This window comes from Numida meleagris, chromosome 5 (assembly GCF_002078875.1).
Source record: "Numida meleagris isolate 19003 breed g44 Domestic line chromosome 5, NumMel1.0, whole genome shotgun sequence".
Lineage (NCBI taxonomy): Eukaryota > Metazoa > Chordata > Aves > Galliformes > Numididae > Numida > Numida meleagris.
The window spans coordinates 24291878-24306794 of NC_034413.1; the positions used below are offsets into that span (position 1 = coordinate 24291878).

General features: G+C 40.3%; 1 protein-coding gene across 7 annotated transcripts in view; it reads right to left on the reverse strand.

Annotated features, from left to right (window-relative positions):
• RASGEF1A (RasGEF domain family member 1A) overlaps positions 1–14917 on the reverse strand; it is a 160910-nt gene that overhangs the window by 9718 nt on the left and 136275 nt on the right. For 4 of the 7 annotated variants that reach the window (XM_021400410.1, XM_021400412.1, XM_021400411.1 and 1 more), the window contains 3 exons: positions 13546–13725; positions 7098–7226; positions 1726–1863 (listed from right to left, as the gene is read on the reverse strand). In XM_021400410.1, coding sequence (XP_021256085.1) covers positions 1726–1863; positions 7098–7226; positions 13546–13725 — 447 coding nt within the window. Of the gene's footprint in view, positions 1–1725; positions 1864–7097; positions 7227–11462; positions 11625–11840; positions 11975–13545; positions 13726–14158; positions 14902–14917 lie in introns of those variants that run through there. The other 3 variants (XM_021400414.1, XM_021400415.1, XM_021400416.1) reach the window with 3 other exon arrangements.

Below are 14917 nucleotides of genomic sequence, written 5' to 3' on the forward strand. Positions count from 1 at the left end.
TATAAATTATTACCATAATTCCCTGCTGAAGGACAGTATGGGTAATTGCTTAGAACAGGAAAGAAGCAACAAATACTGAAAGCAAGAGCTGCTTTTTTGTCAGTGTCACATTCTGTCTCCTAGAAGATAGAAGTGCATAGCTCTTTCCTGATGACTTGTAGCTTTGTTAAGGGGATAAATACTATGATGCTGTAATTAATGGACATCATCAGAAGCTTCAGACACCAGAATGCTGAGCCATTCTGAGGTGTTTTCTCCCAAGCGAGAATTTATTCATACATACAAGTGAGTGGAAAGGGACAGAGAAGGGAAGGTCACAACTTTTTTCTAGTTCAAAATGGTGGACGAATAAAATACCAAGATACACATGCTCAACAATTGCTATTTTGCCAAGTTCCTTTTCACAGTCGTATCTTTGCCAGCATACACCTCTCTGTCCTGTTTACAGAGGGAATAGAAGGCATACTATAATCCTATCTGCTTTTCTCTTCCTACTAAGGCAGTGACATTTAGCAGCAGCCAGGTAAACAATTTTGCTGATGCAACACAACTGACATAATTCCTTTTGACAACCTGGTAACACCTAATTGTGCTGTGCCCTATCACTGCTTCACACAGTGCTGTCAAACCTGTTGCTCTTCATTTTCTCTGTACTTGAATCAACCAAAACAGCTTGCAATACAATTGTCTTCCCATTTCCTGCTAATTGTTCTCAAGAGCATCTTGAAGTTTTGGGCTTCAAAACACGGAGAAACTTCTGTAAAATAACCCTTCACGTTCACACAAACACATTACAGATGATTCCACTGCACTTCTTGATTACATCCTCCTGTCTATTAATGCCCTCAGCGACTTTCTCAATAAGGAAAAAGCACAGGTTTTGTCAGTGTTCTTTTTAACAAAATAAAAAGTAACAGCCTTTGTATTGTAACTTGCTTTAGCTGACTGGGAGATCTAGGGTGTGTTTTTTTTTTTTTTTTTTTTTTTTCCCCACAGACTGAAAACTCAGAGTGGTAGGCTTGATGACTGGCCAGCTAGCAGAGCTCAAAGAACTTCCTTTGTGAAAATACTGTGCATGGCACCCTAGAAGTCACTCATAAGCATCTTCTTCTTGAGCTGGAGTACACTGACGTATCTCAGGTGGTGAGGTACCGGAACAGGTTCCCTGGAGAAGCTGTGGATGCATCATCCTTGGAGGTGTTCAAGGCCAGGTCGAATGGGGCCCTGGGCAGCTTGATCTGGTGCCTGATTTAGTGGTTGCTAACCCTGCCCAAGGCAGGAAGTTGGAACTAGATGATCTTTAAGGTCTCTTCCAACCCAAGCCATTCTATGTTTCTATGAACTAGCTGATATTTTTGTGGGATCTGGACACAGAGCAGTAACAAAGCATGAAAGATGGCATGTAATTCATTATGAAGGTTAACTACATTGTGCCATGAGCGTCACTGTTCTTTCCTTTCTCCTTCTGCATCATTTTTCATATCGTTGTGAATTTTGTCTCTTATGCTTGGTGATTATACATAGTTCCTGCTAATGGACCATTAACTTCATTAATCAGCCCTTGTCCTGCAGCTACAGTGGCAGCTTAGCAGCTGCTGCTGTAGTCCATTTAGAAAACACTGTGTGTAGGAGCAACAGTTTGTAATGTGATAAACTATGTGTAAAGGTTGCCATAAATGCTGCCTTCCAACTTAACGTTTTTTTCTCCTCCCCCTTCATCCCTACCTCATCACACTGTGTGATCCTGTGAGCAATCTCCTTCAACTCCTTCATGGATTTTTCATCTTGGAAATCATAGGGGAAAGTTTCAGTCCATTCCTTCAGGAGCTGAATGATTTTGGCAGCGAAGGACTTCAGCTTTGCCTAGAAAGAAACAATGAGTTAATTACTGACCAAAGACCTTTCTGACAGCAGAACCTGATAAAGCCTCACATAAATCTAGACGCTCTTGAAAATAGCATTTGCATTTGTAGAAAATGAAAGGGAGAAAAAAGAACACGCTGCACTTGAGCCATATTCCTAAACAGTACAATTTAGCCCTTTTTCAGGATAGCTTGGTTATGTCTCTTACCAAGCGCTTTGAAGATATTTTCAAGGTTAATTGCATAAAGCCAGAAGATGACAGGATAGTTTAAGCATCCTATTTGATTGAAGCCAAGGGGACTTGAGTTGATTTATGCCATCTGAGGTAGCAGTACCTTAGCATTTCATTTCAAATGCATGCCCAGTGCAGCACATACCAGGTATAGCTTGTGAGAGACGTTCATAAAGACAGTTCTGTTCTACAGAATTTATCAGACCCTCAAAATAAATGAACAGTAGGAAGTGTCTGTGTTCTCTCCACGACATCCAAATAAAAAAGGACTCTGAGAATCAGTATTGGCCATTACTCAAAAATATATCAATGATAGAACAGGGAAGGAGAGCCATTTTTTTAAGTTCTTCTGTTACTTGTGACTATTCTAGAGTTTTTAATCAGTTAGACCTGAAATGGACGCCAGTTATGCAAGTATCGTAGATTTACTGATGCTGCTCTCTCCAGCTGAAGCAGCGCTCTTGCAAAACTGGGGGAGTGTGCTAGAACACTTAACAAACAAGAAGAATCAAAACTTCATTCAGGTTATATTTATTTTCCACCTGACCTGTGAGGCACTGAGGAGAAAATGAGGAAACTTTCATCTGTTTACCTCCCTGCTTGCATAAATGAATGTCCCATTGCACAGCAGTTCCTTCTCCTTATCTGCAATATACTTCTCTTATTGCGTTCTCCATCAGCAACTTAGGGGTTACAGCAGGTGATTTTGGCATGTGAGTGTTGCTATAAGAAATCAGTGCATTGCCTTCTAAGACAAATAGACAATGTTTGACAAGAACTGATAGAAATTCCTGCCCCAAACCATCATCTGATCATATAATGCCCCAGCTCATTTAACCAGGCCCAGAAGTCGATCAAACTAAACTATTTTCTGCACTCTTTACATCTCACTGGTATACAGTCAATGGGAATGTTAATAAATGGTTAATAAGAACTTTAAACCAAACACCCTGGAATCTTCACTCCAACAATGAAGCCAGTGCTCCTTGCAAGTGTGATGGGGAATTTTCTTGCTTTTTTTCTCTTTTAGTTTTTTTCAGAGCTGCTACACTCTGCTAGCTTGTTTTTCCTAGCTCTTTTTATTGATAGTGCTTAATCCTGCTAGTGAGAGAAGCACAGAATAGGTGGGTAGTGATGGCAAGAAGAAAATATTTGCTTTGCCAGCAGTTGGCGTTCCTGCAAAGAATGTAGGTACAGAAAGGAAAGCTATGCAAGTTCAGTTTCTGTTAGTGCTGCTGCTGTGGGATCCCGCTTCAACATCTTTCCCGACAGAGACTGAGCTCTACATTACAGCTGTCAACCTTCTAAACTCCCGTTGTCATTTGCCTCGAGGAAAATACAATTTGTGCTTGTTCACTAGGGAATGTGTGGAGCCTATAATTATTAAAAGAATGAATAATTCTCGTGTGATATGAGAGAACTAATTAGCCAGCCAATGTGCGTCCATTCCATCAGAGCTAACAAGAGGTACATGCTTACTGCCCTGATCAGCAAAAGCTGCTCCAAAACTCCTCTTGGTATTATTATTATTATTTTTTTAACTTCTGGAATTTAATATAGAAGGCTGGGTAAACAAAGATTCAAAAATTCTCTGGCTGTGATATGAGCAGCTCCATCCGAACACTGACTTCCTACTGCACATATCCGTGCTCAAGAGTCGCTCTGATTTGCTTTCTTTGTGACAGATAGCTAGGCATCTTTTGCAGGACAATAGCAAACAGTATTTCTCTTTGGGATTACAGGTGTAAAAGGCTTATTGTTTTAACTGATGCTTTTAATGCTCGTGGAAAAGAGATGTACTTTGAATGCTACACTAAAAACCAGTAGCTCAACAAAACGTGAGATTCCAGTTTCAAGTGCATTCTAATGAACCCCAAAGCAGTGTGACAGGCTTGCCACCCATGATTTGTGATAACCTAGATAGAAATCACAGATATGTGGGCAACAGTGTGTGTTTTCCTTTTTGTCATGCTTGCAATAAACCTGCTGCTACTGTAGTTCTGCTCCAGATGTCAGCCTCTCCCTGCAAGGCCTGGGTTCTCTGAAATCTATGGGAATACTTCTCCCAGAAGTATTTTTTTGAGAAGAAAAATACTTCTGTTAAGTACTTTGGTCATCTGCACAAGGTATAAAATAAGCAGGGAAACAGCTCTCAAGTAGAAAGGAGGGCATCAGCAGTAGGGTGGCTGTAGGAAAGGAAGACTTATTGACAGCAACCTGGTTATGAGTATCATTCTGATTCTTTTTTTTAAATTCAAAAAGGAGAACGTACTTGTAATATAAACTGAAGGAAATTCTTTTTGAAGGGACTTAGACATTTTGAGATAGGCAAGATGAGCTTAATGGGAACTCCTTTTTATTTCTTGCTGCTTAAATTTTTTAAGAATGCTCTTAAGACGCAGAAATAATATACCCCAGTTTTAGCAACAGGTTTTAGTGTGTTTTTTTTTTTTTATCAAGTAATACCGTACAAGGGTTTTTGGTTTTGTTTTCTGTAGCCATCTTGTTTGAGTCTCTCCAGTTTCTAACGTGCTTCTGGAGAGTTCAGCTTGACCTGAAGGGATAAAATTTAACTTGAGCGTAGCTATACTGACGAGTATGTGATAAATGATATCTTAAACTGTGAAACCCTTTCTTTTTATGTTTGTCCAGACAGACTCTCAGAGGGCTCCAAGATATCCCATTTTTCTTTTAAATCTGCTTTTCTCTCAGTTGTTTTCTGCAGGACTTCTCTGTTAGCAAATGATGTCCAAAACAAAGAAATGATCAGCGCTGTGGTGCCTAACCTCAAAACCTGGCTCCTGGCCATTTCTTCAGCTCACACACTACCCCGGCAACAAGTCAGCCAGCTTCTTGTCTTAGTTTGTTTATGCAAATCTCTTATCAGACATGATCAGAGCTGCTTTAACTACTACTGCCAGCCATTTCCTGCTATGGAGCCACTTAATTAGAAGGTGCTGCTAGCTGATGATACTTCAGTGAGTTATTATGGTGAATAAGTAGAGTGGCTTGGAGTTGAGAATTTCCATGCTGCATGTAAAATGAGCTTTTATTTGCTAAAAACAAATGTTTGCAAATGCTAGTAGCCATTTTTTTTCGTGTAAAACATACAGGTGCTTGCAGTGGAGGTCTGCAAAGTAGTCATTTGAGAGGGATATCAGAAAGCTTACGTAGTGTTTTCCAAGAATCTTGTGTTTAGTGAGCAGGAAAAAATTACAGTTCATACTAAGGGGGTAGGAAGGGATCAATGGCATAAAAGGAAAAACACCTACAAAAGCACGTAAATGAAGGCAGCCTCCCAAACCTTGTGTTTTACTGTCACCTTACTGTTGGTTCTTCTGTAGGCCTGTTTCCAAACTGCCAGCAGAAGGTCTGGCAGTGTGGGTGTTTTGCAATACAAGCAGCTCTATTTCACATCTTGTTGTTAGAATGTAATGCAGTTTCATGTTAGTGTGGAAGCCATGATGTTTTTTAAACACCTGCTGAAAAGCCAGAATGACACTACTTCACCACGAGTACCATATCTTTAAACAGTCAAGTTACTTATTGCCCAGCTTCTGTTTTGGTTTTAAAACTCCTATGTGTATTATTATTCACAGATGAGTTGCATCTTGTAATCCTTTATTTTTAAATCCAAGTATTTCAGATGACGTATTTTGATACTAACTACAGGCAGCAGTCAGTTGTCATCACATTTCTGTAGACAGCTTTACTCTTTGTTTCAGACAGTCCCAGAATCTCTTACAAGTTCCTACCTCTGCTGTTTAGTTAGGCAGAGCTGAGGACACACTGCCATTTACAACATACCAGCTTGGGGTTGCTAAGTCATGAGCCTGTTTGGGGGTGGTGATGGGAGCTATACACGCTAAATGCAATAGTACTTGCATCTGTCCTCCCTGACCCCTCTGGCTCCCCAGAACCAACAGAGCTAGCTACACAGCTGCTTGATGAGTGGATGAGGTAACTGACCTGCAAAAAAGTCATTCTGCATTAAGTGGTGGTGGTTTTTTTTTGTTTTTTTTTTTTCCTGTGGAGGAATGCTGTGACATAATATGAGACCGCAGACCAGGAACAGTAAGTGAGAGAGAAGCCCTTAGGTCAGTACTGCTGTCAAAAACTCTGTGTTGCCAAACCTCAAGGGTTACTTTTCATGCTCCCTACTTGGGAGTCTTGCTGCAACAAGGAGAAAAAGAAATGGGACTATCAATGTGCTAAGAATTAGGAATGTGAGCATATTATTTCTTATAGTAGAAAAATGGATCTAAAATAAACATAGGATTTGAACAGTTCAGATCTTTAAGTATTTGCTGATTTCATCCTTGTTTCTGTCACTTACATTTGCATCCCAGCTGGGACTATTCTGGTACTTCATCTTTAGTCAAGTCCTTCAATACACTTTCTCCATATGGTGAGACTTAAATGGATACAAGTGCATATCATAAACTGACCCAGTTGGGTTTAGTCAGTTGTAGTAAAGCTGCGTAATCAGAGGTGCAAGCACAGGCTACTATTTTAAGTATTGCATCCCTTAATTTTCATGAGATGAAATTTCCTGACTTACCATCACACTGACTTGTAACACTCCATCAAAAACAGGTGTTTAGCGTACCTATCGCAGAGCGTTCAACTCTGATAGCATGATGGGGGTGACTGCAATCAGATTCCAGGCAGATGTTGCTTGGCAAAAGCCCAAAAGTGCAAACAACTTGCTGGGCAGGTTTGTGGCAGGTACACGTTGCTCCAGCACAAGGTACTGACCTGCACTGTACAGTAAAGTTGTATTTCCATGCTAAATTACTACATAACTTACATGGGTAGTTACCAAAGAAGCAACAGAGCTTCAGGGAAGAAGACCCAAATAAAAGCGCATTCAGTAATACATGCTGACTACCATTTCAGTGTATTCTTTATCAATCTATCTAGCTTTACAGTGAAAAGGAAAGGGTGGGAAATAAATGACACTGGCACTGCCAGCTGCAGGACATAATGATGGTTCACTTACCTTTTCTGCCTCGGTCCCGGCTTCCAGCTGCTGCTTCTGTTTAATGCATATCTGCCCCACTTTAGCCAGGAGCTCATGTGGGTGAATGAAGACTCGGGAGCTCAACAGGAAAGTGAAGATGTAAGTCCTCTGTGGGAGCAGAGTGGCAAAAAAGCAAGTTTGAATAACCAGCAAGAATAATCTGTCTTCCCTGGAGACTTGTAACAAAAACTACTCTATAAAATAGGAACGTAGCTTTATGTCATATAAGCTTTGTGTGATTTTCCCTCTTCCAGAGACGATGTGGTCTTTTCTAGCTCTGTGTTTCCTCTTCACAATAGGCTTCAGGGTTGCTGCTGTTGTTTTCAGAATTCCAAATGTAATATGCCTAACTAGTCATTGCTCACCAAAAAGACAAATAAAATTAAGTCCAATGTAGGGTGTTTATGTCATTTGAATGCTACTATTTCTGCTGCTTGATTTCTTCAGGAGTGATTGCTCTTCATCAAGCAGCAGAAAACTGCTTCGTGTGTGTTCCAAATCACAGCTATAACTTCTTCATGTATGTTTATTTTTCCTTTTTCCTCACAAACACTGACACAAGCTTTATCTTAGATTGAGTCCATATGACAATAATTCAGTTTTAGGCTTGACTTCATCAATATGGGGCCCATTTCAGACACTCTTCAGCATGAATATTGCTAGTAAGTGTCAACAGTTATTATTTCTCCTTACCAATAGCCTCTCCATTTTAAAAGCTGTAATGCATTATATTCCGAATCATACTCTGTGCAGTTATGTTGATGTGAGAATGAATGCCTTCATGTCCTGATCTTGTTTCAGCATTTGCAACTTGTCTTCTGTATTTGGATGTAATTGCCAGAGTAACGATGGTAGCATCTCATAAGGACTTCTGTCTTTCTACTGAGGCTTTCTGACAAAATTTGTAGTTAGGAAATTGTAGGGCATCTCCTTGACTATGGATTTCATTTACCCTGTGTTACATTTGCAAAGTGCGCTGTTACTTTGCCATTTGCACCATGTTTTTTTAGAAATGTGACTTGACAGACTACAGCCAGGTGTGCTGACAGTCAATGTACCACCTTGGACTGGGCAAGGAAACTTAAGGCCAGATGTCTAAAACATGTCACCTGTGCTATTAATTACTGAATTTTGCTGCTCGTAGTCTCTAAAACACACTAGTAGATAAACAATGATATCTCTGACTCTAGAGAAGGCTATGGGATTTATCTCTCTAATTACAAGAAATTGCTATTAAAGAAAAATGTTTCAACTTCTCTAGTACCTATAGCATAAATCTAAAATATGCCAAATGTCAGAAGGGGAAAAATGTGTTTTTTTTTGTTTGTTTTTAAAAATAAATGAAGTTAAGTAGAAGTCAATGTGTTGAGAGCGTGTGAAGTATATAATAGATTAAGCACATATCTATGGAAAATCTAACTCTGTCCCAAACTTGTGGAGGAAGCTAATGAAGAAACAGACTGTGATACAGTAGAGGCATTTAAAATATGCATTCTGATTTGAACATTAGGCTGAAGAGCTATATTGATTCACAAAATAGTACTCTTATCTTATGGGGACAATGTATCAGACCTTTTATGCTGATGTATGTGAGAATGATCCTTAAACTGATACAACTCCCACTAAGAATTAAAACATGAGAGAGCGTAGTGTTGGTTTTGGGGGAATAACCTATGCCTGGTTATCTTCTTTGACTCTTTTTAGCCTATTTCTGTGCTTGTTTCTATCAGTGCGTCCCTGAACTTGGAACTGTGAGTCTGGCCTATCTAGGAAAGGAATTTAGCTGTTGGGTGTGGCAGCTGTCATGGGGTTGTGTGAAAATTTCTGTTCTGGAAACATGAAGCAACTCTTGCTTTTACCCTATTTTCCATTTAAGAAAGAAGGAGATGAAAAACAATCACGGACTCCTATACTTTTATCCCTTCCCCGCATTCTTGTGCACTGAGAGCATGGAAGCCTGCCAGAAAGATGCCTGTACATTTAAGTGGCAAGGAACCGAAATGCAAGCTGTGCTGCCCCATCAATGACCTTAGCTCTGATAAACTGGAACACTTTTTTTTTAAGGAAAGATATAATTTTGGTTGTTGTACTAATTCTAGTGTAGGTCTTCATGGTGGAAGCCTGTATGATGTGGGATAGCATTTGTTCAGACTAACTGCAAGAAAGCCCTGCTCAGAGTATTGTTTCCCTGTTTTTGCACTGTAAGAAAAGAGTGACCTAGATGACCTGTACTTCTGTTTGGTCTCTCTGATAGTGTTTCATATGACGTTCAAAAAAGTGCTGAATTGGAAAGATATGGGAAGATATGTGGCCATAAAAGAGCATCTTTGCATTCGAGTCTTGCTGTCTCTCTTAATTGGTGGCATCTGCACTGGACCTGTAGTGTTTATCTGGACCACACTGAACTGCTAAGTTTTAGAAACAAATAATTGTACTTCTGGAACCCATCTGCTGTATTTTCCCTCCACTTTTTAAGTCGCATTGCTGGGGCTAGGTTCAGTTCTTTTGAAAACAAAATTGTTCCACTACGGTCAATCAAGACATGCTGGTTTACAATTCTTGGGTATCTGGTCTTATTTCTCAGGTTTCTTTTTTGTTTCTTTTTTGATACTGTCGTTGCTTATGCTGGCAATGGATTAACTGCAAGTAAGAAATGACTTAAACATGCCTGATGGCAGGGCTGAGCCTCATCTCTGCCTCTCTGCTAATAAACACTTCCTGTCCAATAAAGAAAATTGAGGCTGAACTAAGCCATGCATTGCAGCTTAGCAGGAGGTCATGGTCGTTAGGAATATAGTTGTAACGGACAGGAAATACTTCATGCGAATGTCAGATGTCTTCTCTAGATCAAGGATTTCTGTTATTTGTTACACCTGTGTCTGCTCCTAGATAAGTCAGAGTGTTATTGCAAAGAATGTCTCAGAGAGTGACCTTTGAGCCAAGAAAAAAGAAGGGTTCATGCAACCTGTACTCCACTGTAGGCCTCTCCAAAAGTAATGCCTTTTATTTCCATGGAAACTACAACAGATATGAAGAACCCAATAACACTATCTGATAAAGAAAATGCTCAGCTACAAAACACGATTTTTTTTTTCAACACAGTCACCACCATTAGCTATGCAATTTTACTGGTCTCCACAAGCATTCAGCAAGCATCAGTGAATGTCACTGGATGCCATTTTTTCCACACAGAAGGATTCAGTGGCGCGCCTTTGCTTCATATGCGCTTCCATGTCAGACACCATTCTGTCAGTGCACCTCTGCTGCCATACGCCACACAGGAACAAAATGTAATGGAATATTGGTGGGAAGGTTCAGACTCTACTGCCATACCACCACCAACATCTGCTTCTGACATTGTGGGCTGAGATAATAAAATAGAAGGCATTACTTTCAGAGCAGCCCTCATATATAAGCTAGGTGTTGTAACTGTGTAAAGACCTACACTCTTCTCACAGGCAATCCCTTGCACAAGAAGATGGTTTGGAGAAGGCAGTTTGGCTGAGAAGCAGACTAGTTTGACAAAGACTGATTAAAAATGCTTCCATAAGCTATGAGACTGAAAGTTAAGCTCCGCTTACCCTATAAAAGTGACAGAAAAGGCAAAAAAAAAAATCCTTTCTGCATTTGGAACAACTTAGCTGACACAAAAGGGTCTTACGCCTTACAAGAGAAAAAGAAGGCAGATTCCTTTAGTGCCTAAAGTTGTTGCTAAGAGATGAGCTGAATTATATTTAAAAAAAAAAAAAAAAAAAGAAAGAAAAAAGGCAAGCATGCAAGACTAAAGGAGGAATTGTTACTCTCTGACCCAAGAATGTACTGATGTCGTCTGGGGAAGGAAAAAAAAAAATTTCCTTTGTGCACTCACTGCTCAGTCTTATGTTTGTGAAATATTTTCTTGAAATGTTTTTTGCATGGGCACAAGGGTTGCAGACTGGTACATTCCATTCCTAATCTCTCAAACTCCTCTGTCTCACAAGTATACATTTTCCTGTGTGCTGAACAAGTCCCTGTACACAAACAAACCTCAAAAGAACAGTATACAAATGTAGGTCCTTATCTTTCCTGTCCTCCCTTGTCTGCCTCTTGTTCTGCCAACATGGCAAATACAGTTTTGTTTTGCTCTGTAACCAGAACAGAAAGATACTGTTTGCTTTCTCCTCCACCCCCTTTTTTCCATCTGGAAGGTTACTGCGGTCTTCCTTTAGCTTCATGTCGACAGAGGCAGGAATGCCTTCTAAGCATTGCTCTCAGATGTACCAATCCAGAAATCTGGAGGAGTACAGTAACTTACAAATGCGTTGCTCTGAAACTAAAGGTAACCCCTGCTAACACAACCCATACCTTCTCTTGGTGAGAGTTAACTGGTGGTGCCTTGCTGTCCTTCTGTGGACATGCAGCCAGAGACATGAAGCTGGGAGGTGCTAACACCTTCCTCTTGAGCAGACGGTACTGGTCCCACTTCTGACAGCACCTCCACACTAAATGACTATCACTCTAACTTCCCTAAAAATAGAAATGGGCAAGAAATTATGTATAAACATAAGTCTGAACTGAAATCCAAAACTTGCATTTGGAGATGACTCAAATACAGTTCCATCTCTGTCATTCAAAGCTTATTTATCCACTTGCTGTAAAATTAATCCTTTTAGCTAAATTGGGTGATCTGATTTAACTAAAAGAATGTGTCCTGCTGTAGACGAGATGAATTTGGTTTAATACCATTTTCCAGCTCCCTTTCCCAGGAGTTCCCTTGATTGCTTCTGCTGTATCTCTCAGCTGTCAGTTCACTGTCCATTGGAACTGCAGCCTCCTGGTGGGTTCTGTGCTTGCGTGGATTGCGGTGCTCCCTTGCACAGGATATGTGAGAGCACCATGGAAACCAACAACATTCCAAAATAACTCATAGATCCCTTAAGTAATGCTCACTTTATGGAACCATTTTCAGAGTAGCAGTGTTATAAATAGATTCTGTGTTACAATAAGGGATGTGCATTAACAGCTACTTAAAAAACTTAGTGATATTCCAGAAATCCAAGCAGCAAGTAGCTACATTAACTAGTATTAAATAAAAGGAGCTGGAGCTCATTCCTTGGGAAGTTTGCCTTTGGCGGCCTAGAGCTGTTTCACTGCTATATTGGATTTTGTGGTTCTCCCTAAGCTCTGCCTTCCTTCTACACTACATATTTGGGGGAGTGGAGGGAAAGAGAAGTTCAGTGCCTAATTATGGATATTCCTCTGTGCTTTACAGAGGACTTGGTACTTAGCATCCATTGAAGATAGTGCAATTGTATGTAAGTATGATTAAATGAGAGGTTTAGGATTGAACTGGAAAATTAAAACATCCTGATTTTTGCCTTTTTTAGTCTCTCACTAATAATTGGAATTCTGCTGCTTATACCACTGAACTCATGGGGGTCTCATATGGGAGGGGAGTGCACTTACTGTGTATGGTGATTGGAAACTGGGTGGTGTGTATGTGAGAGCTTAAGGAGGTTTTATTGTGACCAACGTGAAACCACAGTAATTAAGTTCTATGCTGATTAGATGGAGAAACGTTCCATGAGGTACAGGCTGGCGTGGCCTGCACTACCACAGTTCAGTTGAACCTGGCAGTTTCCTGTCATTCTGTCAGTCCTAGAAAGAGTTGGGTTGCTTCTGTCATGCAGCTTTTTCATAGCTTGGATGGAATCTATGCTATATAATATCTGATTTTTGGCAATTTGTTTAAATAATGTCTTTCATTGATGGGTGCAAAGGGACATTTTAAGTGATAGTGTGATCGCTTAATAATATCGCTCGTTCAGAATCTTACATCATGCCCTACAGTTATCAGCAACATTTACTTCAGGGGGCTGCAGTGAGGACATCTAATTGCCAAATCACTTCTAGGCTCCAAAACATTATTACAGCACTTGCTCATTAAAATGTGTTGAGAGAGACAGCATTTAATTACAATCAAAGTGGTTGTTTTATTTTTTTTTTCTGATGGTCTAACTAGGAGATGCATAGAAAACTAAGGGGGAAACAAAACAAAAAATCTCTACAGCTGATTTCAGCTGCAAGAGTTGGTCCACTTCCCTAGGTAGGAGATGGTTAGACGTTAATCTTGGCTGCATTAGAGGTAAAGCAGCTTAGAGGGATTGAAAATTGTGGCTAATGCTGCTTTTAATTGGTTCTTAAGGCGCCCATTTGGGTTCAGCATGGCTTTATCTTTCTAACAGGTGTTCTTATTAAAAAGCAGAAAGGAGTATCCCTGTTGAGTAACATATTTAGTGAACGAGTATTAAAAGCAAAATAAATGCATCTTTAGTCTACATCTTAATCTTGATTTGGAAGGAGGTAGAATTTCTTGTGTTTAGGATTCAGATTGGTGCTATCTTAGGAAAACCACAGGAAGAAAACAAACCCCTCAGTGCCTACTTACATCTGGATAATAGTCCATGGTGGGTACCAGGCGCTCTATCAAAGCCTCCAATGATCCAGAAACAATGTTCCCATCCTGATAAACGGGGTCCATGCATCTCTCTCCCATATCAGGCTGCACTTGTCCACTACAGCTGGAGCCAAGCATGCTGGAAAATATTGGCGTCTGGGGCATAGTTTCCTGTGGAAGTAGCAAAAGAAAAAAAAAAAAAAAAAGAAAGACAAGCTTGTTTTCAGTATGTCTTATGTATGGGTTTTACAGAGGCATACATTACACACAATTATATACTTTAATGCACCCTGGACATCAGAGCTACGTTCTGAGTCCATGCAGTCGCATGGATTTGAGTTGTGTTTTGGATTTGAAATATATATGGAGCTACATCACTAGGGCTGAAGATGCAGAAACTGTAGAAATTCTTTTCACTGCACTCAGTTTTTCTTTTCTCTCCAGTTTTCCCCTGGCTCATCTCTAAACAGAGATGAAATGCAAAATGTTTTCTGGATTCTGCCTTACTGAGCAAACAACAAAAACTGTGATATAACATCTCTCTCCTACTTCTTTGAGGTCATTCTTGGGCAAAACACCTGACTTGTGATAATAAATCCTTCACCCCTTTTGTAGCTGGATGTAATCCAGGTCTTTGCAGAAGGGCATCTTCTCTTGCATGTAGATATCACAGGCAGCAGCAGGGCTGTACCTTTCCTGACACCGTGGGCTGCGTGGCACTGTGTGCTGTAATGTGTACTTGCTGCTGTAACTTACAGCTCTAATAACAGTCTCTTTGGAGATTTTTGCTTAGAAAACAAACCTGCTGTTGCAACACAAAAACCACACAAAGGCTTGGGGTTTCCACCTCCCTCCCCTTGGCCGCAAGTTATATCGGTATCCTGTAGTTACCAAAGGCAAGTAAACTGTGGGGTTTGGGGTTTGTTTTAAACTGACTACAAACTAAACATACCCAGAAGGCGAAACAAAACATGCAGCCACTGTATGTAAAGATGGAAAGAGCCAGTAAGCATCAGTATCACGACTGTTCCCCCCGTGCTGCTGAGGTGAAGCGAGAGGGGGCACTGGGAGCTCTTGGGCTCCCTCTTGCCATGTATGAAACTAAGCTGGTAACATCACATTTGGAAATGCACTGATGTAGATAAAAGGGATTAGCCCATTACCGGGACCTTTAAATGGCAGCTGTTTCTAACTGCACTTGGCCTTAGCCATGGGCCCTCACTGTAGCGATTCAAAAACTAGCTCAAGAACTGAAAATTTTAAACGGAATAAAGCCTTTTTTTCTTTCGCTTTTTTTTCCCCCTCTCCTTGTTTGGGTAGCACCTGGAACATAGCATAGCAAGCCTGTATTCCTTTAATGCGT